General features: G+C 38.2%; 2 protein-coding genes across 25 annotated transcripts; both read left to right on the top strand.

Moving 5' to 3' along the window:
* The first annotated feature begins 443 nt into the window (after nt 1-443).
* On the top strand, nt 444-10,055 carry LOC103330986 (inactive poly [ADP-ribose] polymerase RCD1-like). Of its 24 annotated transcripts, none has more exons than XM_008233597.3 (9): nt 444-905; nt 1,054-1,104; nt 1,220-1,265; nt 4,844-6,103; nt 6,711-6,952; nt 7,323-7,426; nt 8,368-8,595; nt 8,707-8,802; nt 9,690-10,055. In XM_008233597.3, exons 4-9 carry the CDS (start codon nt 4,971-4,973, stop codon nt 9,711-9,713), a joined length of 1,827 nt encoding a protein of 608 aa, XP_008231819.1. In that variant the 5' UTR covers nt 444-905; nt 1,054-1,104; nt 1,220-1,265; nt 4,844-4,970; the 3' UTR covers nt 9,714-10,055. The 24 variants fall into 24 exon arrangements, with proteins under 24 accessions (XP_008231819.1, XP_088909472.1, XP_088909458.1 ...); XM_089053346.1 differs by having other exon boundaries at nt 632-905; nt 4,848-6,103; XM_089053332.1 differs by having other exon boundaries at nt 632-905; nt 4,848-6,103; nt 6,669-6,952; nt 7,323-7,441.
* Nucleotides 10,056-22,279: 12,224 nt separating this feature from the next.
* CAT6 (cationic amino acid transporter 6) lies at nt 22,280-27,161 on the top strand. Its single transcript, XM_008233599.2, has 4 exons — nt 22,280-22,753; nt 22,848-23,067; nt 23,161-23,729; nt 26,162-27,161. The coding sequence occupies exons 1-4, from the start codon at nt 22,354-22,356 to the stop codon at nt 26,734-26,736; spliced, it is 1,764 nt and encodes a 587-aa protein (XP_008231821.1). The 5' UTR covers nt 22,280-22,353; the 3' UTR covers nt 26,737-27,161.
* The last annotated feature ends 369 nt before the right edge of the window (nt 27,162-27,530 follow it).

Raw genomic sequence — 27,530 nt, 5'->3', positions numbered from 1 at the left:
TAATTCAAAGAATGGTTACATGATACTTCCCATATTTATAGCCAAGAATAATACACAAAAAGAGTAATCAATAATCAAATCTTGATCTTAGAATCAATTATTATTCTCTCTTTATGAGAAAATCCTCTTGCAATGTTCGTGAAAAACACATATCCTTGAGATAATTTTTATGACCTAAGCATCGGAGAGCCTTTGGCTAACATCACACCGGTGTTTATCCAATTGATTATTATTATTTTGCAGGTAATTTTTGAAGAATAATTAAAGTAGAGTGAAGTTCTTCATTTAATTCGTATAGGAGGAATTTTGCTACAACATAAGTGACTCTTCAGAAAAAATTGTGTATTCTTGAATAGTCAAAACTTGCACATCTTCAAAGACAAAGGTTGTATCGTTTCACTTTCAACAGATACAACCTACTTCATGAACATGCACAACCCACCACACGCCATTTTCATTCAATTAAAATATTTAATTTGTAAAAGAATTCAATTTTTCAGCACTTCTCTCTGTGTTCAGTTTTTTGGGAAATTAGCGGCCAAGGCTTTTGACCCCTGAAAGGGGATTTTAACATTTGAACAGACATGAAGCGGCATATTATTATATAATTAATGAATTACTTTCATTTTCTATGGCACGTGTCATAGTCTGGGTGACTCTTATTGTACGCCGACAACACCCGATCAGAACCTTCTAGGTCTTCATCCCCTCCACGCAACCCTTCTCATCCGCATTTTACATGTCAAAGTAGCGTCTGCTCTGTCTTTACCCTTCGCCCATCCGAAACCCTAGCACCGTCGCACTGCGGCCGTTCCTCCATCACGACGACGCCGTTTCCTCTTCGTCTTCTCCTTCAGAATCACTCAGAGTCGGTCTTTCTTCATCCGGCTTCAGCTTTCAACTGTGTAAATAATTTACGGTTTTGCCCTACCTCCTCTCTCTCCTTTTCTCTTTCAGTTGCGCTGCTTTGCTCCTCATCTTCCCCAAATCCTTAATTTTGATCCCGATCGGTTTTTCCTAACCCTATTTTTGTCTTACAAATTACTGTTGAAGGCTGTGAAGCAATGGAAGCAATTGAAGCGATTAGCAAGCCGATCTTTGAGTGTAAGAGGGTAAACCGGATTTTTATTTTTAATTTTATTTTTTGGTTTACAAATTATACCTTTTGATTTTTATTGAAGGCTAATATCAACCAATTTTTTTTTTTTTCCTTCCTCAGTTTTGATTGCACCGTGGGTTACGGGGCTTTTCTTTTGAGGATTGAGGTAACTGTTGCTTTCTTTTGCTTGATCTGTTGTTGAAATTTGGTCTCCTATGTGATTGGTTTCGTGATTAGAGTGTTTATTATCTGTTTGACCTGTTTGAACTTTGAATTTTGATTGTACGCTACGCTGATTATTACTACTTCTAATTAATTGAATTTGATGCTTGATTGTGGGCGGTGGGCTGATGTTTATGTTGAATCTGTGCTGAATCTGCTTTGATTTGTTTGATGTTGTATCTTTGTTTGTGGCATGTTTAAAATTTGTGGATAGCTTTTAAAATTAGATTGTTTTAGACTCTTCTATAATGGAAGAAAAACAATCACAACGACAACTTTTGTTGATCTCAATCCTTCTCCAGCTGCTCTAAAACCCTTAAGGTCACGTGTACTTATCGTAAGGCAACTTTGCATGTAACTCTCCGCAGGCATGACACCATCTTAACAATCAGTGTAAGAAGTATTGGATGAATAACAAAAGATCCCTACATTTCAGTAAAAGGAGTTCTTTGGTAGTAATCATTTGGAGGCTTTCGGTTTTAGTAGTGACATGTAGGATGGCATGCTCTGAGATGGTAATCATTGATGAATTATCAATTATTTTTGTGGAGGGAGAGGGGATTCAACACTTTGATCCTCATATCGCACATGGACAAAGGGTTTACCTTAGCACTGCCACATGAACTTCTATTCAAAATACAAACTACATAGTTGTCATATATCACATTTTATCAACGTTTTAAAAGTGAAATGTTTATGGTTTCGCTAGGCGTAAGCCTTTGAGTCGTAAGCTTATCAAGACATCTATGATTATAATTTAAAGAATAACATACAAGCTTTGTAAGTGTACATTATACATTTGGTGATTATTTTTTTTTGACATTTATTATTAATCTTTAAGTATTAGCTCTTATTTTGCGTAGTATTAGTGTATTACACTCTTATTTAATTTACTATTTTATGTCTCTTAGGAGTAAAAAATACTTGTTGGGCCGCATGTCACTTGGTTTGAAGGAAAGTGGAATAGGCCCACATACCATGTCTAAAAAAGTAAAACCATGGGCTGTGACATGTACACTAACTACCACAGGAAATATGAAACACATCCTTTCATTAAAGGAGAAGACTTAGTGCGAAAACAACAATCTTTGCCACATCTCTTTAAATCTCCTTCCTTTCGAGGATCTCAAAACTTTTTCATAGTATACCCATCACCGCCTCTGAAAACAGCATGCTCCTTATGCTGCCTCTGAAAAATAACTTGTGCCTTACGCTGCCTTATGCTTTTTGTGACTTTCTCTGAAAAAAGTATGCCTAAGACGATTTGTTGACGGCTTGCCCTGCCTCGATGCTCGCCTCACAAATGCCTTTGAGAACACTCTATTTTATTGTTGGTGATTGGATGATGCAAAACTTTATTGCCTCGATGCTTGCCTCACAAACGCCTCACGAACGCCCTTGATGACATCGTTGTCAAACCCTTTTAGGTTTATTGACGAAAGAGATGGAAGAAGAAATCACGTAATTTAATCTTATCTTTATGGTTGGATTGAGTCTTTGGAGCAGATTTTTGTCAATAGTTTTCTTCCTGTTTATTAGTTTCCCTCTTTTTAGTAAGGAACAGATCTGTGTAGAATTTATTATAACTTTCGTATCAGTTGTTGAATTAACAAATTAGTTTTATTAGTTAAGATGGACTGCATCTTTTGAGAATATTTAAAAATAATATGGGCTTTATCATTTAATTTGCAGTTTTAGTATTACTGATTATTATTTTTTGGATGAGCTTAACATGGGATATTTAAGATATGAGCTATTTTTTATAGCACGGCCTAAGTTAACAATTGTAACAAAACCCAACAAGGGTCCTATTACCCAAACCCAATTTAGCAACCCTTTCTAAAGTGGGGTAGAATTTATCTAGCATGTGGGTTTTAGTTCTTTCTCTGTGTTGAAGCATGCCAAAAAAATCAGGTACTTAACAGTCTGTTGTCTTTGTTATCCTTCTGATTCCTTCAATTTCTTCATTCGCTCTTCTTCTAACATATCAGATGTAGAAAGCTACTTTTAACTTCTTCTTTGAACCCCGAGTAGCCACTGGTGGGTATGACATGACCGAAATTTCACCAAAACACCAAAATTATACCGAAAGAGTCTATAGCACCAAATTTTCTCCCAAATATCAGAGAAAATCTGGAAACCATTTTTCCGGAATTTCAACAACAATTTTGGTTGTATCCGCAGTATTTAAAGTTTTGGGCTTGGGCCACCCAGCAATGATGGTTGTAATGTCTTTCTCCAGTTTGTAAAGACTTCTTATGATGTTTCTTTGATGTTCAGCTAGCATTCCACTAGCTAGACCAGTGGACAACTTGTCTTAATGAAAACTTTGAAGTTAAATCACATCAATGCTACCTTTCCAGATATGTGTGTAATGTATTTAGACTTGATTGAATTGGGTTCAAATCAAATCCACTTTTCAGGAGAATGACTACTAGCATGCGAAGCTCAACAAAATTTTTGTTCTTAGGCCTTGTGTTGGCTTTTGGAGCCTTGCTGTCCGCTCCAGCGTACATATATGTGTTTTTGGTTTTGGATGTTCGCTCTTTGTTGTCTGCTGACTGGAATTTGTTTATATGCCTTTTAAAAACCGGTTTCAGTCTTTGTAGTTTTTATATTGGGCCCTTTTGTATTCCTTTGTCTTGGACTTCTTGAAGAACACCATTTTATCTCTCGTTACGAACAAAAAAGTGGGGATGTGCCCCAGTTGTGCTCCCCTTCGTTCTACGAACCCTTATTGATTCTGAACTTCGTTCGCAAAACAACCGGGCTTTTGATGGGCCAGCCCTTTTTTATGTGCTTGACCTTGAAAGGAAAATTCTCCTTGAGGAGCACTAGGCGCTCCTGTGTGAAGGACAAAGGAGAATCCTTTGTTACATCTGGCATGAGATGATAATGAGAGCTTCCTCTATTAATGAACAGCGGATTGGCTGAGCTTTTGACATGGTTATTTTTTCCTTCTGAATTTCTCTCGCTGCTTCTTTTCTAAAACTTTTAATAACTTTGTGTTAAAGTCATCTCTATAAGTCAACCTGCTGTTAGGTACAAGGTTGGTTTTCTTCTCTTTCTCATCTTTAGAAATTGCTATGAATTTGTAATTATTTTATTACAAATTATAAGGTGTGAGGAATGTCAATGAATTGATTGTCTTTCCTAGGTTGTATCTCCTTTAAGGATGAGACTAATAAGCTTCTAAATGCTTCTTCCTTCTCATCACCATTGAACACCCAACATGTGATGCTGATTTTACAGTTACTGTACCATGACTACTTTTTCAGTCTTGTTCCTCATTTTGTAGAAGTTCTTTAATTACAAGAATGCTAATCTACTCAATTATGCAGCGAACTATTGACATACTCAATTTATATATCAGTTGTATACGGTTTTAGATTATTTGGTATCATAATGATGTATGCTATGGTTTGTGGTCAGTTAACTTTGTTTATCTATTATGTCAGAGTTTATTTGTAAACTTGATTACATGTGTGTAATCATATATTCTTAATGTTTTCTCTCACCCAGGAAGGATTTGAAAATTATCTTCGATGGTTCAGCTTCTAACAATGGTTGGAGCTAGAGTTCTGTCTTAATTTTGCTTTCGAGCTTTTGGATTCAGACTTGCTGATAGTTATTGGTCTAGTAGACAGAAATGGACCCAAAGATCGCAAAGGCATTGGATAGTGGTCGTAGAGTTATGCTCGACTTAAAGAGAAAGCGGGCAACTCGGTATGCTGCAAATTTTCCTGGAGCTACCCACAGAGCGTTACCACAGAGGCCGAACTTGAATAAGCTTGGCAAGCGAAGGAAATTGTATGGAACCAAAAGCAAGTCCATGAGCTGTGGACCTCGTTTTAGACGATCCTTGCTTGCATCTTATTCAAATTTTGCAAGGAGCAGTGTGCCACAGCGTCTGATGTTTTATCAGAATGGTGAATGGACTGATTTTCCTCGGGATCTTGTTGACTTGGTTAGGAAAGATCTACAGGTGAAGAAGGCAGCTATGAACATCAAATCACAAGGTGAACATTATTTGTTAGATTTTTTGCATATGTTCCGTTTGGACTTGAAGACTGGCCTACAGCAACCTATTGCTTGGATTGATGAAACTGGTAGTTGTTTCTTTCCTGAAATTTATGCTGAGGAGGATGATGAGCCAAGTTGGAACTGCCTGCCTGAAGGTGTGAAAGATCTGGAACCCTGGGTTGAAGATCATTGTGGGTCGCGTGAGATTAAACTGCACCTGGAAATTGAAATAAATGGAGTGGGTCAATCTGGGTTGAATGAATGTAGTGGGGAGTCAAATGGTTTTGTAAAGAAAATTCAGATTGATCACATACCTGCCAATAATTGTGCTGGTATGGAAGTTGAAAATAGTTGCAACAGGAAACATGGTCTAAAAGTTGATGAAGATGTTGAGGGCAATGAAGAGATGAAGAATAATTTAACTAGAACAACTGACACTGAAAATGGAAAGTTGGATTGTGATACGGTGCAAAATATATTTCTGAAAGGAGTGAGCACCTTTGATGGTGTAGAAGTACTGGATATATACCAATGCTCAAGTAATCTCATGCAAGCTCGTTTGGAACTTTTTCAGAAGCAGGTAGAAATTACTAAAGCATTTCGTGGCGATGCAAATGTACGATATGCTTGGCTTGCTTCTTCAAAGGGGGAGCTTTCGACTATAATGATGTATGGGCTTGGTCATTGTGGACTAGCGACAAACAAGTCCATATATGGCACTGGTGTTCATCTCACAGCAGCTAGCTTCTCTAACACCTGGTTAGTGGGGTTTTTTTCTGTCCTTTACAATTTTTGTTTTACTTGTGTGAGTTATGTTTATAGCCTCGATATGAATGATGAGATATCTGAAAGAAGTTAAGTCTTCCTGGGGTGGGGTTAGCTACTTTCCTGTCATTATAAAAATGCTTTGTCAAATGAGATGGCAAAGGGAATAACAACGGATGATTTTTAATGTGCCTTGAGGTGCCTGGCTTAGCTGGCTTATTTTGTGCAAAATGGTAAATAACTGTTGGTGACATTTTCTGCACTGTAATGGATGGTAGTAAGGGCTGGACATGATTAATGTGAAGTAATGAAGATGGTATTCATACTGTTCATCATCTAATGCTTTGGTAGATATAGCTACACCTTGTGGGATGTTCCTCTACGATAAATGTATTAATTGACTTAAGGGGATTGCTGGTTTTTGAATTGAATTGTTATGATTATATGGCACTGCTGGCTTTATGAGAAGTTATTGATATTGGTTGCTAAGAAAATTTATTTTCTGATAGTTTGATTTATTGTCCTTATGGTTGGTTTTACATTTGGTTACTCTTATTAGCATGCGTATCCGAGAAGGAATGAACTTTTCATTTGTTAACAGTGCAAGTTATTGTGATGTTGACGAAAACGGGGCACGACACATGTTATTCTGTCGTGTCATAGTGGGAAATATGGAGTTACTTCACCCTGGAAGTAAACAATTCCATCCCGGTAGCAAGGACTTTGATAGTGGAGTGGATGATCTTCAGGATCCAAAACATTACATTGTCTGGAATATGAACATGAATACACACATATACCCAGAATTTGTTGTAAGTTTCAAGGTCTCATCGAAGAGTGAAGGTGATACTCTACTCCTCAAAGCTTCCTGTTTTTTTTGCTAATCTTTAATAAGAACCTGTGTGTCCTTGTATATGCTACTAATTGTACGACTCAGAAACAAACTAGTTCATATCATCCCAATCTATTTCAATGTGGACGGAAAATGTTTAGGCGTTAGTTAAGCAAACGGGGCTTCATCCATTGTTCATAGACATCAACTCATGGTTGGGATTTGTGACTAAATCCCAGAGATGAATCATGAATCACCTTCCAACTACTGAATCAATGAGACAGCTGGCTGTATCTTCTGCAAATGCTGTATGAATACCGTGGTTTCATTTTATGAAACTTTTTTTTACTACTTTAGAACTGGTAATTCATGTTTTTACAGGGCATCTGGTTGGGACTGAGAATAAGCTTGGTGTTTCCGGGGTTGCGACATCTTGCCATGGACCTCAGGGCTTGATGCAATTGGAATCGTCAGCAGTTGATACAGTACGTGCTAAAAATGTGAATATTTTCTGTTTCTTGGGTGTGACATTGTGATCTTTGTATTTTATTCAATCAATTATATGCTGAAATGCTCATTATTGTTTTATAATCTTACATTTAGTGTTTTGCATAGTATAATTCTAGAAGTGTAACTCACATTCATCCAATCCATGCGGCGGCCACCTGGAAGTTTGATTTTATGTTTGGGATCTGGGTTCCAATCTGTGGGGATGCTTAGGCCTCATTTTCTAGCTGTTATATAAATTGAACTGAAGTTATGAGGAGTTTTGTAGGCTTTCCCGGTTTTGCATTGAAATTAAAATTCCACTATAGTAAATAGTATGGCTTGCATTTTTGGCATGCATTATTTTGGTTGTAATTCATTTACTTTTACATAACCATCTACCCTGAAGATCAATATTGACTATGCAATATGTGGTACATGTGGGAATTAAATTTGATTATGAAATGCACTCGGCTTAGATTCAGTGCACATATTGGTACATATGATTAACAATGAAGGTTTGAGCATTATGGGCCATTAGACATCAGATCTTTTCATTATAGAATGTCATATTGTTGCAGATGTAATTGTTGCTATGTTCAGTGACCGTTATTGTCATTCAAACACTGGTGAACTTGCATTAGTGTGATGGATTATATGAAGTCTTATATTTGTCTTTACTTGTATTGAATGTCTAGAGAAGTGAATGGGGTGCTTCTGGATGTACGAAGAATTATTTATACACTGCAAGTGCCTTGTATTTTGGCTGCCAACTCTATTTGTGACTGAACTACTTTTTTTACGTGTAACAGTTACATTTTTACTTTGACAATAATTTATATTGTCATAAAAAGTTTTGTCTCTTTTTTTTCTTTCCTTTATTAACTGTGACATTCTAATTCACCACGGTACTCAACAATTAGCATATGTATTCTCATAGGGGAGTGAAAATCAGCCAAATTCCGATTCTGGGAAGTCTCATGGAAGCAATGGTCAAATGGTGTCAAAGTCTGGGAGATATCAGGGGGAAACCACAGCTACTGGTTCTACTCCTGAAAGAACCCCTAAATCCCCCTGGATGCCTTTCCCTATGTTATTTGCTGCTATTGGAAATGAAGTTCCTCCCAAAGATATGGAACAAATTAATATTCATTATGACTTATTCAGGGTATGGTTAATATTGTTATTTTCCCTTCTCACTCCTTTTATTTTTTAACTTTCTTTCTTTGAAATCTTTCTTGACACATTTATGTGCTTGATTGTGATGATATATTTTCAGGCAAAAAAGATATCTCGTGATGAATTTGTGAAAAAATTGAGGTTGATTGTGGGAGATACTTTGTTGAGGTCTACGATAACGGAGCTTCAATGCAAGGTACAATTCTACTTCTGCAGTTTAAACATTGTCAATGTAATCTGGTCTCACATCGACACTAACATGCGCATTAAGAGTGAATCAATCTCATGTATCAAGTTCTTTCTTTATCGTACATGGGAAGGAGGATTGGTCTCTAGTTTTCTGGTTACTCCCGGAAATGATTTCGTGGTGGTTGACTAATTGAGCAGACAGACTTTTGATTGTGATCATACAAACCATGTTTGAGTCAAGTAAAAAGAAACTTAAGAGACTTATAAAACTGAAGTTGTAACTCTGTGAAATGTAAATCTCAAAGAAAGATGCCCTTGCATGGTGCGTGAGGTTTATAAGATGGGTCTTAAATTCTGCCATATTTCTAGGTTTCTTTTTGTTTTCAGTTTTCTTTTTTCTTTATTTTCTTTCAATCCTTCTGGTAATTGAATTTACAGTTTGAGATAAATGGGGTGCTTAGAGAAATAAATTTACCGAAGAAGAATAATGCAGAGAGTGCTGTAGGGGTTCTGCTTTCAGTTGCGTTTGAAGGTTTCTACGTAATTTGACGTGCAATGTCAACCTATGATCTGAATTTTCCAACTTAACACCTGAATATCCAATTTCAACAATGTCTCTTTTTATTTTGGCTGCCAACCCTATTTGAACAATTATCTTCTCTTTTTTTCATGCTGTCTAATGTGATCTTTTCGTCCTTCGCCATAAATAAATATCTCCTGGGTGGTTCATCACTTCCAGTCTTTTGTTACGGTCGAGTCGGTTCACCAAACTTAATGATTGATTGGTTCCAAGTTAATCCGTTTGGATTTGCCGATCCAGTCAAATGCAGCTTTTAGAATGGTCGGATCCTGTATGGTATTAGATTTATTCATAACTTATGTTGCCGCTTGCAGATACCCTATAAAAGCCAAGAGTGAACTGGAAGTGCCAAAGACAGGTCCACGCTTTCTCTAGTTGATGGTAGCATGCGCCTGTCTCTGAATCTGGTATAATGCCTTCCCATGAAGTTTCATATATCTGAAAATAAAGATTGTTTGAAGCTCGCATGGTAGTAATGCGTCGACATGAAGTAAATGTTATCAGGGACCTAGATAAGGTTTGTATTTTAGGAACTCGTTCGTTTTATTTTGGTGAAGTTTATCTAGGGTTTTAGCTGAAACATGCTCACTATAGTTACTTTTGAGTAGTGCTTATAGTACAATGTGAAGACTGGATTGATGTTTTTATTGTGTATTATTGCTATTTACCATTCTTGTGTATATTTTGAATTGTCTAGTAGACCTCTTATCAGAGTGCCGACCTGGTTGTTTTGAGACATCAGAAAAATTTCTATCAGTTATTGGAATGTAGATGAGTTGTCTTTCAAGGTGACCTTGGATGGTATACTTGGCTTAATGTTTGTGTTCATTCACTTGAAAAACCTGATTTTTAGAATCTTCCTCGAACATGCTTCCCCAAGCACCCTGTCGGACTTTTCACTTTGGACTGTTTTTTGTGAAGTCAATGTGGACTGGAATAGTTCACCTCAGTCATAAATCTCAGGGTCTGATTGGAGTTTAAATCGGGACCTGCTTTTAGAAATGAAATTTGACTTTGGACAACAAAGGAATATCATGGCATGAAGGTGTTTTCCATCTTTGAACCTATGGGCGTTTAAGTAAAACCTTAGTTGTGAAAAATGAAAACTGATTATGTATTAGGTTTCAGGGGATGTTCTAAGATTTAGGTTCATCTACTTGATCCTGTCGTTTGATTATTGATATACATATTTGTGACGTCTGAGCATGCATTTTGAAATCTTCAGATATGATTAATCTTCAGTAAAAACTGAATGGACGGTTGGTATGAATTGGCGACTTGCTCACCTGGGCTATCAAGGTAGCGTGCACCTTTAATTACTGAAAAAAATTTATTGTCTGTAATACATTTATTGACCACTTTGCGGATCATCTGGGCTCCACTAAAGTACGTGGGATTTGGATGTATTAGAGTAGATAGCAATGTGGGACTTGATAGCAGTATTTAGCAATGTGGTAGAAATAGCAGTAGATGGCAATGTGTTAGAAATAGCAGTAGATGGCAATGTGGTAGAAATAGCAGCAATATTAAAGAATTAGTCTTTACTTTTAAAATTGTTAAATTTTTTGAATAATCGGTCTTAACTGGGTATACCCAATGGCACTCAGATCCATCATTACGTGTAAAGGCATGTAAGGCCATTAAGCTTCATCAAAAGCGTTAACGAATTCATCGCAGGATGGATGAATTTTAACCTCCAATGCATGGAAAAAATTAACAAAGCAATTCACAGTATATGTGTGCCCCAGTAATCTCCCACCCGAGATATAAGTAGTGAGCACCCCAAGGCCACACGCATTTGACATGCTAGTCTCAAAGGCATGCAATGTTGAACGACAAGTTCTTGCAAAACAAGAACTCCAAAGGATGAAGCGAAAGAAGAGTCTGGCCACATTCGATAAAATTGAAAAAAAATTAGTAACGGCAAGGAAAAGAAATGACCGAAACGGCTCACAGTTAAAAGGAGAGGAAAGGGGTTGAACACATCTCTGACGATGATGTTGAACAAATTCTCTCCGAGCTCTTGAAAGCAGAAATTAGTGATCTTCCTGAGCCTAAAAGAAGGTTTTTCTCTTGTTCCAACTTTTACTGTTCTGATTTTCTCCTACGCTACTAAAATTCTGCTTCCTCTATATCAGTATTTTCGTAACTCTTGTAAATTTCTAACTTACGCTTCATGTTCAACTTTGTATCTTCTAAGCTATCTTAGAGTTTCTCTAATTCTAACGGGCATCCACCAAGATCGAACCATACAAATAAGAAAGGTATGCTTGTAAGTGTTTCATGGTAAAAACAACATCAGGATTAAGTCGTGTTATCTAGAAGATGTATAAATAGGTACTTTATTATTCCAAGTATCCTATTATAGTGCTAAACATGCTCTGATACCAAACTCGCAGCATGGCCTCGTCAAGTAAAAACTGAAATATGAAGGATGACTTTGAGGTACGATTTGAATTGTTTCCTTAAAGTGTTAGTGAGTTTGTTGGCAAAGTTTGGAATATGTGAATAACAAAAACTCGAAGAATTTGTTGGCAAAGTTTGGAATATGTGAATAACAAAAACTCGAAGAATTCTATTAGAAATTCTAAGGAAATTGTATGATTGTGGAGAAGAAGAAAGAGTAGGAAACTATTTAGGATTGGTTTCTAATGTATTGCTCTATTAACAACAGGAAGTATATGAACAGAAGTCATCCATTCAATATATCTCAAAGTGTGCAACACCAGTTTCTCAAAGGGCACCACCAAGAATTATGTCTGTTGCAAGAATAATACATTTAATCAAGTCAGAGTAATCTACCAATCAGCCAAAAGACATTAGTTGGTATGTACCATTTCAACCAAAAAATGGTTGCTCAAAGAATCAAATTCAATTGTCGTAGAATTTGATTTTTATTATTGAAATCTCAACAGTCACATGGCTAGTATAAGTACTAGATATCAGGCATTGAACATGTTTCTGCATAAAGATCAACCATAAAGAACATAAGGGCATAAATAAGAGACTCCCAGTAATTATCGTGACAACCACCTATCCATAACATAATGTTCGTAGTATGATCATCTGTTTAGCAAGACAGTAATATAACAACGGTTTTCCCTGCTTTGGACTAGACGCATACTTAAAACTAGGGATAGCATAGTGTTCATAGTATGATAATCTGTTTAGCAAGACAGTAATATAACAACAACAGTTTTCCCTGTTTTGGACTAGACACATAAAACTAGGGCTGGGAGGTGATGTGAGTTACGCCTTCAAGTCTTGGAAGGATGCTTCGCACTCTTTATCCCACTTGTCTCTTTGTCTCTTCTTCAAGGCATTGAAGAATGGCTTGCACTTGTCGGTGGATCTTGAAAGAAATCTATTGAGAGTGGGTGGTCTACCTGTCAGACTTTGTATCTTTTTCATTGTGGCAGGCGACTTCAGGTTGAGGATGACCTTCATTTGATTAGGTTGTGCTTCAATGCCTCTTTGGGTGACTAAGTGTCCCAAAAATTGGCCGGATGAGACTCTAAATGTGACTTGCTCAAATTTAACTTCAAGCAGTATTTTCTTAGCATGACGAAGGCTTCGACAAGGTTTTTGATGTGGTTTGCTTGTTGGGGAGTTTTGACTAGCATGTTTTCTGCGTAGACCTCCATAGTCTTGTCGATGTGCTCCTAGAAAATCTTGTTCATGAGCCTTTGGTAGGTTGCTCCGGCGTTTTTTAGCCCAAAGGGTATGACTTTGTAGCAGTAGGTACCTTTTTCGATTATGAATGAGGTCTTTACTTTATCGTCTTCATGCATCATGATTTAATTATAGCTAGAGGAGGTGTCCATAAAGTTGAGCAGCTGGTTACCAGAAGTTGTATCTATGAGCTGATCAATTCTCGATAGTGGAAAGTTGTCATTTGGGCATGCCTTGTTGAGGTCGGTGTAGTCAACGCAAACTCTCCACTTGCATTGGTCTTTCTTTGCTACTAGAATAATGTTAGCCAACCATTCAGAATAGGAGACTTCTTGATGAAACAGGTAACTAGAAGCTTCTCAATCTTGACTTCAATGATGGCAATTCGCACGGGAGTGAAGTTGCGTCTCTTCGCTTTCTGGCTTGCTAGCTGGGTTAACATGTAGCCTGTGACAGATGATATGCGGGTCAATTTCAGGCATGTCAGATGGTGACCATACTAACAAGTCTGTGTTGTTCTTGAGGAAGGAGGTCAGTTCCAACTTCTCATCTAGGCTTAGGAGTGAGCCAATCCGCGCTTTTTTTTTCTAGCTCGTCAGGATCAATGGGTATTAGCTCAACGTCCTCTTTTGGCCTCTATCCTTCTTAAGGAGAGGCCTCTAGACAAATTCCCCAAGCCTTGGTCTTGGCTCTTTGATTGCTATTTGGGAATGAGAATTCCCTTTCCCTTCTTGTTTGCTCGAATGTCAGGAACGAGATCTCCTTCCTCCCCTACTTGTTATGCTCCCTTCTAATCTGCTTGATTTACAGAGATGAACTGGGTCTGCCTTTCTTCATCCTTGGGGTTGAGCATCTTCTCGCCATCGTCTGGTCGCTATTAATCTACCTAACACCACCCTAGAGATTGGGTAGCGCATCTTCTGGTGTGTGGCGAAAGTTATGGCATTAATCTTGCCAATCCATGGCCTGCCCACGATGCCATTGTAAGGAAGACTTCGTCTATGATAAAAAATGTCTGTGAATTGATCACTGGTGTAGAATAAACATTGAGCTCTATTGTTCCCACAGTGATCGTGGTTGCCCCGTGGAAACCTGTTAGTGACGTGGCTGACTTGTTGATCTTAGTCACCATGCCCATCTGCTGAACAACTGAAAGTTGCAAGATGCTAGTTGTGTTGCTCTCATCCACATCAAGTCGGTCAATCACGGCCTGCGCAATTTGGATATTGATGATGCCCAAGCATCCCATGGAAAGCACAATACCTGTTGGTATCCCTCTTAGTTGGATATTCTTTCAAGGATGGTGGTCTCTTCAGCCAAGACTTTTCTTTCACTTGGGCCAAGATTTGATGTATCAAGATGAAGAATTTAGTGTAGCTCTCATCTTTTGGGGTGCTTCCTTGGGGTTGTGATTTGCGTTTTCCTTCATAGTTCCTGCTGCTGGCTCTATCAACCCATCTGACTCGCTTCCCTAGGTGGCTGATAGGCTTGCTTGGCAGAATTTTTGGAGGCGATCCAAGCGTCATCCCAGAGCGCATAGCGTTTTGTAGTAATGAGCGAAGACCTTTGTTAGAGTCGGGCTATGAGCAATGGTTAATTCGCAGTACAAGTGGTGCTCGGCTGACAAGCCCTTCTGCAAAGGATGCGATTAGATCATCACATCCCACAATGTTAGCTTTTTCTGCCTTGACTCTCTTGAATCTCCTGGTGGAGAGACTCATCACGCTTCTTGCATAGGTTGAATAGGTGGTCAGGCTGCTTCTTGCTCATTTGGTAAGAGGTGTACTCTTTTGTGAAGACGAGTGCTAGCTTTCTGAAGCTGTTGATTGACCTAGACGACAAGGTATGGAACCAGTCTTAAGCTGCCCCTCGTAAGGTGATTGCAAATACCTTACACATCATCGCACCCTCGGACTTGTAGTGAATTATGACACTTTTGAAATGCTTCATATGGCTCTTGGGATCGGAATCCCCTTTAAATGGCGTGAAAATGGGGTTGTGAATCGCCTTAGAGGGGCTGCTTGCTCAATCCCGTTAGTGAATGGATAGGAGCTCGCTTGGTCCATCTCCTTGCGTAGGGCATCCTCCAAGTTTCTTCCAACCTTTAAGTCTCGAAATCGGTCATTCATGAGCTTCTCGACATCTTCTACTCCCAAGGCTTGCCGCTCACGTCGATGTCTCCAATGATACGGGCGTTGCTGATCAACCTCCTCATTGACTCTCAGGGGTTGATCTCCTCGGATGTCCTACCTATGCGTCATATTGGTGGACTGAGCTTGAGAGGGATTCTCTATAGCTTGTTATTATGAATTGGCTTATCCGGAGCGCGTCAGAGAGTGTCTTTCTTTACGTATCTTATAAGGAGCATTATGAGGCTAATCTTTTGGGTATTCTAATCTCGCATGAATTCTTCTCTGCATGCACAAGAGGGCATGAACAGATCGCAGGCCCAACCTCTCATGCACATTGGTCCTGGGACCTAGCCTCGAAATGAGATTTGATCTACTTGGGCTGGAGCTCGCGGATGCTTGTGACATGCCAGGGTGTTGGCCAATGCGTTCTTGTCCTCCTCCTCGCCTGCTGGTTCTTACTCTACCTGCATGGGACCTCTTAAACTATAGGTACGTTCGTTCATCCTTCTCTCTTCACCATTGGATCCAAGGCCAAGGCTACTGATAAAGTCAATATGCATGAGGAGCTGTCTAACTAGGTTGTTTTGGTCATCTACTTTTTGAATGAGCTGGTCGACTCTAAGACTGAGGTCTACTTGACTACATGGATTAGGAGGAGTGAACTGCGTGGAGCCTAATTGCATGCGGGCTAAGATTTCATTGGAGCTGTGCGCGGGAGCATACGTCAAACACGATGGCAAAGGTCTGTTTGACTGCATGGATTGAGGCGGTTGGTTCGATGTCGTGCCGTTGTGGTGGCTTGGATTCTTTTCGGATTGAGTCGTCGCAACTATCTTGCTTCTTGTGCGTATGCTTCCAACCATGGTTGTTTGGAAGGCTTAGGTTGAGTGATGATGGGAAGGAAATAGATTCCTTATATTTGAGAGCAACGTATTGAGTATACTTCAAATCTCTCAATAAAAGCACCAAAATGTTTGAGCAAATTTCTCGTAGGAGAATATTTGCAAGAGATTCTTCCACTCTTTGAGCTTCCTTCTTCTTCTTCCTCACTCCCTGTAAAATAAATTGGAGTCAACGGACCACACCTAAGAGGTGTTGGCCAAAGGCCTTCCGATGTGTAAGTTAATTAATTGGATCTGGAGAAAGATACGACAAAGTAATAGAAAGGATGGAGGTCTTGTCTCACGAAGAGAGCCGGGTGGCATGAGTTGTATGTGTTTTGGTTGGAGCCATGTGAAGGAGAGAGAGTGTGGTGAGAGAGAGAGAGAGAGAGAGAGAGAGAGAGAGAGAGAGAGAGAGTTGCTAGGGTTTTTAGAATAACATCAAGAGTGTTGTGTTATTTATAGACTCCTTACTTGGCTAGAGTTTGAAGAATAATCCAAATTAAATAAGTTATTTAATTTAGATTATTCTTACCCAAAAAGATAATAGAAATTAATCAAAGAGATTTGCTGGAAATTGGTTCATTGATTTAGGGAGATATTCTTATCTTAAAATCAAAGATAATTTCCTAATTAAATAGAATTTAATTAGGATAATTAGTTGACCTAAGGAATTCCCCTTTTCCACGTGTCATCTTCTTATTGGTTATCGAAAATATGTGTTCTCACAATACTCATCCTCCTTCTATGTGAATTAAGATGGGTATGGATTTGCTTTCCAAGATTTTTTGCACGAATTTGAAAAGTACCCAGATAAGAAGAAAATCTCATATTTGTCAACACCCGAAGGTGCAATTGGAGATTTTAGAGACTAAAAGTGTGCTTTTTTAGATGGTTGATTGAGAAATTGGGTTGAGGTGTTTTGTTTTTGGGACATTTTGGAAAAAGCAAAAGGAGAGAGAAAAATTTTAAAAGAAGCAAAAATAGAAAAAAATGCCCTTATTTATTTTTAGATTTCCTAAGGAATCCAATACATTTGCATGTTTTTTATTTGAAAGTTGAGTGATTTTTTTGTCTTTTTTGAAAAAGCTTTGGCTTTTTCCAAAAGTGAAATTTTTTTTATGTCTAAAACCTAAAAAACCTTTTGTCCGACTGAGCACGATTGGGAGCTTTGGTTTAAACTCAATAGGAAGTTTATCATAGTGATAGATAGCAACACAATTTCATCTAATTTAGATAAGGTCATTGACTAAAATATAATATCTAATTTTACAATAATCTAATTTAAAAACCTTAAAATTACACACAATTTCATTATTTATATATTTTTACAAATTCGTTAAAGTCAGTGTAAGTAGAGGGCAAGAGAGCCTTCTTCTTCTCTTCCCTGGGCACACGTGGCCGCTTTCTTCTCCAGCGTATTTACCCTCTAATCTAGAGAAATGGCCCTCAGTGCCACCCATTTTATAATTTTTTGTCAAAATACCACACCTCCCCAAAAATTTTAAAACTACCACATATAAATACATTTTTATTGTCCACTTATTGCCCACATAACATTTTTCTCTGAAATTGCGTTCTCTCTCTCTCTCTCTCTCTAAAACCCAGTTCTTCCTCTTCCTCTTTGTTTTCTTCTCTACCCAAATGAAGTCTTGCAGCAACAGTGACATGGAATCGGGTGAAATCCCCAATTTTTGAAGTTTCCCAACAAGGCAAAGAAGAACATGTTTACAATTGACAAAGTGGATTTGATAATCTCACCGGTGGGTTCATGGCCCAAACCCCAGATACATCTTAATCAAGACCCCTGACCAAAGCCACATGAATGAGATTGTGAAATCTGATACAAGCAAACCAATCCTCCCCATTTTGCTCGCACAGAAATCACCAACGCTTACGCTTTGCACAGAAATGGTGGCTGGCCAGTGCCCATTCTATTTTTGGTCAACATGGAAGGACAAAGTAAACGAATCTTATTCATCATCAGCATCCCCTAGATGGAGCTAGCAAAAAAAAACCCTCTTTATTCCTACCCAAATCCTCTTTGTTTTCACTATAGACCACAAGAACAGCAATCGTATTGTGATTTTATTGCGGTTGTATTGTAGTCGTATTGCTTTTGTATTGCTATGGTATTGCGGTTGTACTATTTTTGTAATACGACTACAATACAGCAATACCATGGCAATACAAAAGCAATACGACTACAATACAACCGCAATAAAATCACAATACGATTGCTGTTCTTGAAGACCGTAAATCTAGACTTCAAAACCCCCAAAATTGGACCAAAATGCTCAAACAATGGCCACCTAATGCCAACACATGCTGTCATCTTTAGAAAAGATGGTTTTGTTAGGGTTTGTTTAGGTTGCAAAAGGGATTCGAAGAGAGATAGAAATTAGGGTTTGGATTTGGGTATAGAAGAAAACAAAGAGGAAGAGGAAGAACTAGGTTTTGAGGGCAAAGCTGTGGGTTTTGCAGGTTGTTCTTGATCTTCTTCTTCGTGAGGAAGATGAAATTGGGGTTTGGATTTGGGTAGAGAAGAAAACAAAGAGGAAGAGGAAGAACTGGGTTTCAGAGAGAGAGAGAGAGAACTAAATTTCAAAAAAAGTGTTATGTGGGCAATAAGTGAGCAATAAAAATGTATTTATAGGTGGTAGTTTTAAAAATTTTGGGGAGGTGTGGTATTTTGACAAAAAATTATAAAATGGGTGGCAATGAGGGCCATTTCCCTCTAATCTATCACCATTCTCTTTTTGTTTTTGTTTTTTTCTAAATTTTTTGTTTTTTTTCATTATTCAGGTTTGTTTGTTAATTGGGTGTTCACTTTGTACATTTTTTTTCTGTGTCAGTGGTGCCTTTGCAACTTGCACGCTTTGCTTTTTTTTTTTTTTTTCTTTTTCTCAAAGCCATTTCATAGTCTCTTCATCTTTTGCTAGCACCACGCCATGTAGATTTCCCTTCTCTTTTATTTTTTATTTTTTCATACTTCTTCTCCTAGTCTCTCCTTTGCTCAAATGTAATTGCAAAATATTTTCGTTTGTAGTCTTATATATATATACACCCACACATGAAGCTAATAATGCGCAATACATAATATACAATGTAATACAAAATAGAAATTATGTTATTCTAATATTTGTATTTTTTAAATTTATAAAATAGAAACTGCAACACAGTTTGTAACTTTGTATTTTATGTTATTCTAATATTGGTATTTATAGGCTTATATAATAGAAACTGCAACGCAATTTGTATTTTTATGTCACTCATATTGGTATTTTTTAGGTTTAAAAAATAGAAACTGCAACCCATTTTGTATTTTTATGTTACTCTTATATTGAAATTTTTTTAAGTTTATAAAATAGAAATTGCAACACAGTTTGTATTTTTATGTCACTCATATTGGTATTTTTTATGTTTATAAAATAGAAACTGCAATGCATTGTGTATTTTTATGTTACTCATATTGGTATTTTTTAGGTTTCTAAAATAGAAACTGCAACGCATTGTGTATTTTTATGTTATTCATGTATAATATAAATTGCAACGTAATTTTTATTTTTATGTTACTTTTATATTGATATGTTTAAGTTTACAAAATAGAAACTCCAACACATTGTGCATTTTTAGTAGCTACACAGCAACATTGCGACAACATGTATAATACATTTGACTACAAATCTATAGATGAGAACTCCCAATTCTACTGTCCCTTTGAAAATATTTTTATCCGTTCTCCTTATACTACTTACATGGGACAAATAGGCAGGCATGAACTCAGAAATTAAAGTAAATTGAAGCAAATGAATTGTGCAACAAATAAAAACAGAAAACAAAAATTTGGAATAATCTGGAGTGGGATCGTTGGATCAAATGAATTGACCAAACCCACTTCGCCCAAGTAGCTCTTTGTCTTTTTTTTCTTTTTCTTGGACAAGTAGTTCTTTGTTTCTGAAGCCTTTTGTGGCTTTCTTTAATCCTTGGTAGGAATATTTGCACGCTGCTCCGAAGAATTCTTGGCTTGTAGAGCAATGACTGACACTGAGAGCCCGATAGTCAAAGATGGGTGCTTTTTCTTCTGCTGTGAAGTGATGGAAGACCCAAGTTAGGAGCATGAGCCTGTCCGAAGCTCCAACTGGATATGTAGTGGGACCTAGCAAGTAGACCCGTTGAGTCTAAAAAACTAACATACATAAAAACAAAAGAGGGCTAAAAAGTAAATGCGACTCTCATATTAAGCAGGCTTAACTGGTGATTTGTCTCCTAAATTTGTATATAATTTTAAATTTACCCCTATATATTTTTTAGAAAATTAAAGATATAAACTTTGTTTTTTCTCCAATTTCCTCCGTGCCGTCTAAATAATCAACATATCATCCAAGTTTTTGTTAAATCATTAAAAATAATTTTTGTTATAAAAAAAATTAAAGAAAAATAGAACAAAACAAAAACAAAAAAAGAAACCTATCCCCACCCACATACCCACCTCCCTCCCCCCCCCTCTTTTTTCTCCCTCAACCTGACCACCCCTTTCTCCACATGCAACTATAGTTTAAAGTATCGATAATATCGACGAAATATTGAGGGCATTATCGTTTTTTCATATCACGGATATTTCGGAACGTATCCATACACATATCGTATAAATATCAATAATATCGGAAAATATCGTTATTGATAATTTCGCTCACACTTCAGCAATATTTTGTCAAAATATCGCTATAATATCGAAAATATCGATGTAATGAAAAAAATGAAAAATAAAAAAAAAACACAAAACACACACACACAAAGGGGATTCAAACCCTTGCTATTTCACTCCTCCAACGCCTTAACCACCATGTTGCTTATATTTTTGTGATAATATGCTAAAATATGTATATTTATATTATTTTTTTTGAACAATTACATGCAAAACTATTTTGGGGGTTTATCATTTGATGACTACTCTACACAGAGATGATGAAGATAAGGAAATTTTTTAACCTCATGAGAACTCTGTATTATACTAAGTCACTCATGTATCTTATCATACAATGTATAAAGTGTAAAATATTGTAGTAAATTATTATATATAAATGATTATGGTGTGTTTAATCTTCTTTCAATAATTTCTACATATTTTCTACACTTACAGTATTTGTCAGCTCGCTATATAATCAATTTAAATCAATTAACCCATCATGCAATGCATTCCCTTCCAATTTTTTTGTGATAAACTAATAATAATTGATTGAATAAACATCCTCCAAAGTTTCAATAAAAATTTTCAAGTTTTTCTTACAACTTCCGTGGTTTTTATTCAATTTTTATCAATATTGATAATATCTCAATATTTGCTTCTAAATTTCTGTGTTTTTGGACTATCAATATTTCTGATACTATCGATATTTTAGACATTACCCGCAACTCACCCCAAGACCCACTGGCAACCCATCCCTCCCCCAAAAAAACCCCAAAACCATCGTCACTGCCTCCCTTTTCTCAATGCATCCCCTAGACCCACGACCACTCCTTCGCGGCCTCACCTCTCAACAGCCCCACCCTCCCACAACCATCATTCTCTCTCTCTTCCCCTAAACCCTAGGCCCAGAGAGAGAAGTCAAGGGAGAGATAATGGGTAGTGGTGTGATTTGTGAGGGGGACATGGGAGGAGACTGGGATTTGGGGAAGAAGGGCTTGGAGAGAGAGATTTTACTTTATTATTGTAATTATTATTTCAAATTTTAATTATTTTTATTTTATTTTAACATGAAAATGATGAATTTACTCTCATATTTAATGGCAAATTGGATGAAATGTTGATGATTTAGACAACACGGGGGAAATTGGCGAAAAAAAAGAAGTTTATATTCTTAACTTTCTAAAAAAATAGATAGATAGTAAATCGAAAACTAGACACAAATTCAGCGGGCAAATAATCAGTTAAGGGTTAATTCAGCTGGCCCAAAAGTAAAATAGTCTTTGATGTTATGAGTTAAACCTAATTAGAGGTCAATGATATTATGAATTAAACCTTTAGTCATAATTACTAAAGATTTGCTTGAGTTAAACCTAATTGGTCTTTGATATTATGAGTTAAACCTAATTGGTCTTTGGATATTATGAGTTAAACCTTATAGTAATTACCACTGTCTGTCTCTCTCTCGGGACCCGCAAACGAAAAGCCCCAAAAAGTTTCGTCTCTCCCTTTTATATAAACTCCTCACTCCCTTCCCCATTCTTCTCACTCCAATACCAAAACCCAGTTCCCAACACCTTCAATCTTCTTTCAACCCCAAACCTCAATGGAGATCAGCGGCTACGTTCCTCATGGGCCCTCCTCCTTCTCAAGCTTCCGGGCCTACCTCCGGGCTCTAGCCCAGACTCCGGCCCGCCTTGCTCGCCGGGCCGGGTCCGTCTCCACCTCCTACGACGAAATGAGCGGCGTTCGCGCCCGCTCGGGTTCCGATATGCAGAAGACCCTCCGCTGGTTCGACCTCGTCGGCCTGGGCGTCGGCGGCATGGTCGGCGCCGGCGTCTTCGTCACCACCGGCCACGCCAGCCGTCTCTACGCAGGCCCAGCCATCGTCATCTCCTACGCCATTGCCGGCCTCTGCGCTCTCCTCTCCGCCTTCTGCTACACCGAGTTCGCCGTGGACATGCCCGTCGCCGGCGGCGCCTTCAGCTACCTTCGTGTCACCTTCGGTAAACTTATCACTGCTCCATTCGATTTTTCTTTTATTTTTTAATTATTATTTCTCTGCCTGTAATTAATTTGGTTATTGTTTTCCTTTTTCAGGCGAATTTGCGGCCTTTTTGACGGGTGCGAACCTGGTGATGGACTACGTGATGTCAAACGCGGCCGTTTCGAGGGGCTTCACGGCCTACTTAGGCACCGCAATCGGCGTCCCTGCAGCCAAATGGCGGTTCACGCTTTCCGCGCTCCCCGACGGCTTCAATCAAATCGATGTTGTTGCGGTTGTTGTGGTTTTAACAATCACTCTCATCATCTGCTACAGGTATAAAAAAAAACTAATAATTTCGTCACTTAATTTCACTTCAATTCTTTTTTTTTCTTTTTCTGATTAATAATAATTTTTTATTTTTGATAGTACGAGGGAGAGCTCGGTGTTGAATATGGTGTTGACGGCGGTGCATATAATATTCATAATGTTCATGATCATACTCGGCTTCTGCACAGGGGACTGGAAAAACTTCACCGAACCGGCAGACCCGGCCCACCCAGCCGGGTTTTTCCCGAACGGGGTTTCGGGCGTGTTCAACGGGGCCAGCATGGTTTACCTCAGCTACATCGGCTACGACGCCGTATCGACGATGGCCGAGGAGGTCAAGAACCCGGTGAAGGACATCCCTATCGGCGTCTCGGGCTCCGTTTTGCTCGTCACCGTCTTGTATTGCTTAATGGCAGCCTCCATGTCGATGCTCCTTCCGTACGACTTGATCGACCCGGAGGCGCCGTTTCCGGCGGCGTTTCGAGGCAAGTGGGAATCGAACCTGATCGGTGCCGGGGCCAGCTTCGGGATTCTTACATCACTGCTGGTGGCAATGCTGGGCCAGGCTCGTTACATGTGTGTTCTCGGACGGTCCAGCGTGGTCCCCGCCTGGTTCGCTAGGGTCCACCCCAAGACAACCACGCCTGTCAACGCATCCGCGTTTCTCGGTACGTTACTTATTATCCAATAATTTCTTGTTTTTTCTTTTTTTGTTGTGCTTGATAAAGAAAATAAAGAAAATGAAGTCACCAATTCGATAACCCTAGAATTTATTATCAGTACAAAATACTATTATAACGGCTTCGTTTTGAGCAATGAGATAATTAACGGCTTCGTTTTGAGCAATGAGATAATTTAACTGATCTCAGTCAGCTTTTCTTTTAAAATTTCTTGGGTTTTATGGCTTTGTGATGTGCATTTGCGTGCAATGCGTGGATTAGTCAAGTGCACACACATTGCCCAATGTCCTTGCTTGTTGTGGTTTGGTTGGTGCTTTGAGCTAAATCTGTTGTGGGGACCACTGGAACCGTTTCCGTTTCGTCTGCACTGTTTTTGTGTTCGTCTTTATAATAAAGGTGGAACTCATCAATACAATGAGTCTCGAAGTAACCTATAAATGTGATCTTCCTACCCTTAGCATGTTGTTTATGCTAATAAGGTATTTGTGAACTTATAGCTTTTAATTCCTATTATTAGGACTGTCTAATGGATTCATTATTGTGAGGTCTGCTTGGAAAGTTGTCAGCAGTTGATTGGTGTTGAGTATTAGTGGGTGGCTCGTGCACACGTAGAGGATTAGTAGCAGTTGATTAGTGTAGATCCTATAGTGAGTCCTCCATAAATCAATGGTTGAGAGCTGCGTGGGCCACTTAACTCAAATCCTAATTCTCATTATAATTATAATGGGGGTTCACAGTTTTGTCACCGACAAAGCCAAGGTGAAAAGGAAAAAGAGCACTACTTCTGTCCACTAGTGACTCAAATGCAGGTTGTGTTTATCTAATTTGAGGATGCCCTGATCCAATTGTTACCAATTATTCATTTTCAATTAAAGATTTTAGGGTAATTTATGATTTTAGGTAGTGTTCATGAAATGAAAGGATCAGTCGCTTACAATGCTCGTTTAAGTAACTTAAATAGAGTTTTTCTATTTAAACCCCACACTTTTCTTTGTTCACCCAAATATTTAAATCATTAAGTTCTTAAGTTTTATTATTATGACAAAAAAATCATCCAACTTAATACTTTACTCTAGTATATCTATACATACACCCGAACCACTCTTCATAAGTTTTAGAAAACACGAACTCGTTTACACTCACTCTTCTCTTTCAATCCAAAAAACCTCCTACACTCCCATCTTCTCTTCACAACTCCTAAATATTGCAAATCATAATCAAACAAACATATCAGAAATAATAATAATAATTAAAGAAACAAAACTGGAGGGAAAAAAAAACCTGACTTTGACTGCAAAGCAAAGAAATAGTGCCTGCCTAAGTCTTTGATTGATATATATATATATATATATATATATATCTGGAAATTGCCACATGGGTTTGCTTTGTTGAACAAGAAAATAAATTTTTTTTTTCTAAAAATAATAACAATAAAATATTGACAACAATGTTTTTATTCTTTAAGTAATGTGAGTTAAGGTGAACTTAGAGTGGTGAGGGGCAAGATAGTGAGGTTTGGGGTGTGAGGTAGATGAGTTTTATTTTATTTTACTTTTTGCTAGGTGTGTATTTAGGGGTAGTTTGGGAAGATAGTGGAGTTTTCTTAGAAATTGTGAAAATTTGAATTAGAACATGGTGTGAACAAAGAGAAGTGCGGGGTTTAAATAGAAAAACTCTCTTAAATATTACATATATGGTGCTAGGAGTGACCCTAAACCCTAAACGAGTATAGGAAGTTAAATTTTATTGGGTGAAAATTCTTTTTTGTGACTTTGGTGCGATGGGCGTATCATGTCCATTATCCAATTATCTAAAGAGTAGGAGGAGAGTTGAGAAAAAGCTATCTCTACAATCACAAGCTGTAAAGGACAATATCTTGTAGCATACTTACTTGATAGTTGTCTTTCGCAGCCTTTATCATGTTCATGGGCTTTCTGACTTTAGCATCATCATCTCCACCTGTCGCTTTCATGTTCGATTTTCAAGTCGTAGGAGATCTTAATTTCAAGGCACAAGTGGCGTAGATTGGTCCTCCAACCATCTTAAATTTTGCTCTAGATAAAGATCCCTTCATTTGCAGCCATTGATTGAAAATGACTTTTCCTCACAAGCTCTCTCTCGCCTGTCAAACTGCATATAAATGGCTAGGCCACTCACTCAATTCTAGTTTGGCTCATATTCTATCCACCCAAATACCATGCGTGCTTATTAATTTCACATCTATGTGACATTTATGCTTTTGTGGGTGCTTTTGATTTCCCACCATCTCTTGTTTTTATGCCGTAAAAAAAAATCATAAAATTGACCCAAAAAAAAAAATTTGCACGCCTTGAAAAAGCCTCTGTCATGTGTTTTTTCTTATGTTATATATATATTTTGGTTTTTCTTACATTTGTTCTAAACATGTACGTGCCTTTCAGGTATCTTGACGGCGGCTATTGCCCTTTTTACTGACCTAAATGTCCTACTCAACCTTGTATCCATCGGCACACTCTTTGTTTTCTACATGGTGGCCAATGCTGTTATTTTCAGGCGTTACGTCGTTGTGGGTACAACCAATCCGCGGCCTACATTGTCATTCCTGTGCTCATTTTCCCTCACCTCCATCATCTTCTCCTTCATTTGGCAATTCATGCCACCTGGGAAGCTCAGGGCCTTCATGCTTTGTGTTACCGCAGCAATTGCGATTTCAATGTTACAAATCTTCCATTGCATGGTTCCACAAGTACGAAAGCCCGAGTTTTGGGGTGTCCCCTTGATGCCATGGCTGCCATCCATCTCCATCTTCTTGAACATATTTTTGTTGGGGTCTTTGGATAGGCCATCCTATGTTAGATTTGGGGTCTTTTCGGCTGTTGCGGTGCTTGTATATGTTTTCTATAGCGTTCACGCTAGCTTTGATGCTGAAGGAAGTGGGTCTCTCAGTCAAAAGAATGGTGAAATTCACAAAGAATCAGCACAAGAAGAAAGTAATGATCCCCGTCTCGCAGTGTAGAAATAACAAGTTGCTTTGTTTATTTAGTCATTGACTTGGAATGGTGAGGTTGATGGAACAAAAAAGCGGGGAAAAATAAGAAGAAAAGAATATTGCGGTTAGACTAGTACAGTTGCGTCTTTTTGCCCAAGTGACAAAATGTATAGTTGGTACTTGAAAAGTAGGCCTTAGGTTAAATATTCCTTTAATTATAATACACTAGGTGATGTAATCCATCAAACTTTATGGTTGGATGTTGACCTCAGTAGTGGTGACTTGAGAAAGAGAGAGAGCATTAGAAATGCAAAGCAGAAAAGCCCTTCTCTCTCTCTCTCTCTCTCTCTCCTTTTACTCTTAAGTTCTAACCTTGTTTTTCTACTGAAGTGATGAAATATTTTGTGCCGGGGGAAAGGTTACTATTCCTTCCCCCCCTTTTTATGTGAAAAGACATATTTGTCATCTCAAGTCGTTGACTTCCCTCTTTCTCTTTCTCTCCTCTTCTCTTATTTTGCTATCTCACATACTCTCAAGTCTCCATTTCTATACTTTCTCATACTCTTTCTCCCTCTTCTCGGTGCTCTCTCTTATCGAGATTTGGAGATAAAAAGATGAATTGCCTGTCTGAATAATCGCTCGTCAGGAGATCACCATTGTTGATGTTCTTACCTCTCTCGGTTTTGCATTGGAAACCACCGACCATCCATAGGGGAGATTAGTGGACGATTTTTAAACCTAAGTGCCATTCGGTGGACGATTTTCGACTGCCGGTGTGAATTGGTTCAGTTGCCCATCCCTAGGAGAGATTAGTGGGGTGG

This window comes from Prunus mume, linkage group LG5 (genome assembly GCF_029339155.1).
Source record: "Prunus mume cultivar Tortuosa linkage group LG5, ASM2933915v1, whole genome shotgun sequence".
NCBI classification, from domain to species: Eukaryota; Viridiplantae; Streptophyta; class Magnoliopsida; order Rosales; family Rosaceae; genus Prunus; species Prunus mume.
This window is presented reverse-complemented; position numbering and strand designations above follow the sequence as displayed.

What these genes read in the sequence shown, in the direction of transcription:
- CAT6 (XM_008233599.2), top strand. Translation starts at nt 22,354, where the DNA reads ATGGAGATCAGCGGCTACGTTCCTCATGGGCCCTCCTCCTTCTCAAGC. An exon ending in ACTCTCATCATCTGCTACAG is followed by an intron (nt 23,068 to 23,160) that starts GTATAAAAAAAA and finishes TATTTTTGATAG; the next exon opens with TACGAGGGAGAGCTCGGTGT. An exon ending in CAACGCATCCGCGTTTCTCG is followed by an intron (nt 23,730 to 26,161) that starts GTACGTTACTTA and finishes CGTGCCTTTCAG; the next exon opens with GTATCTTGACGGCGGCTATT.
- LOC103330986 (XM_089053332.1), top strand. Translation starts at nt 4,971, where the DNA reads ATGGACCCAAAGATCGCAAAGGCATTGGATAGTGGTCGTAGAGTTATG. An exon ending in GCTAGCTTCTCTAACACCTG is followed by an intron (nt 6,104 to 6,668) that starts GTTAGTGGGGTT and finishes TACTCTTATTAG; the next exon opens with CATGCGTATCCGAGAAGGAA. An exon ending in ATACAGTACGTGCTAAAAAT is followed by an intron (nt 7,442 to 8,367) that starts GTGAATATTTTC and finishes GTATTCTCATAG; the next exon opens with GGGAGTGAAAATCAGCCAAA.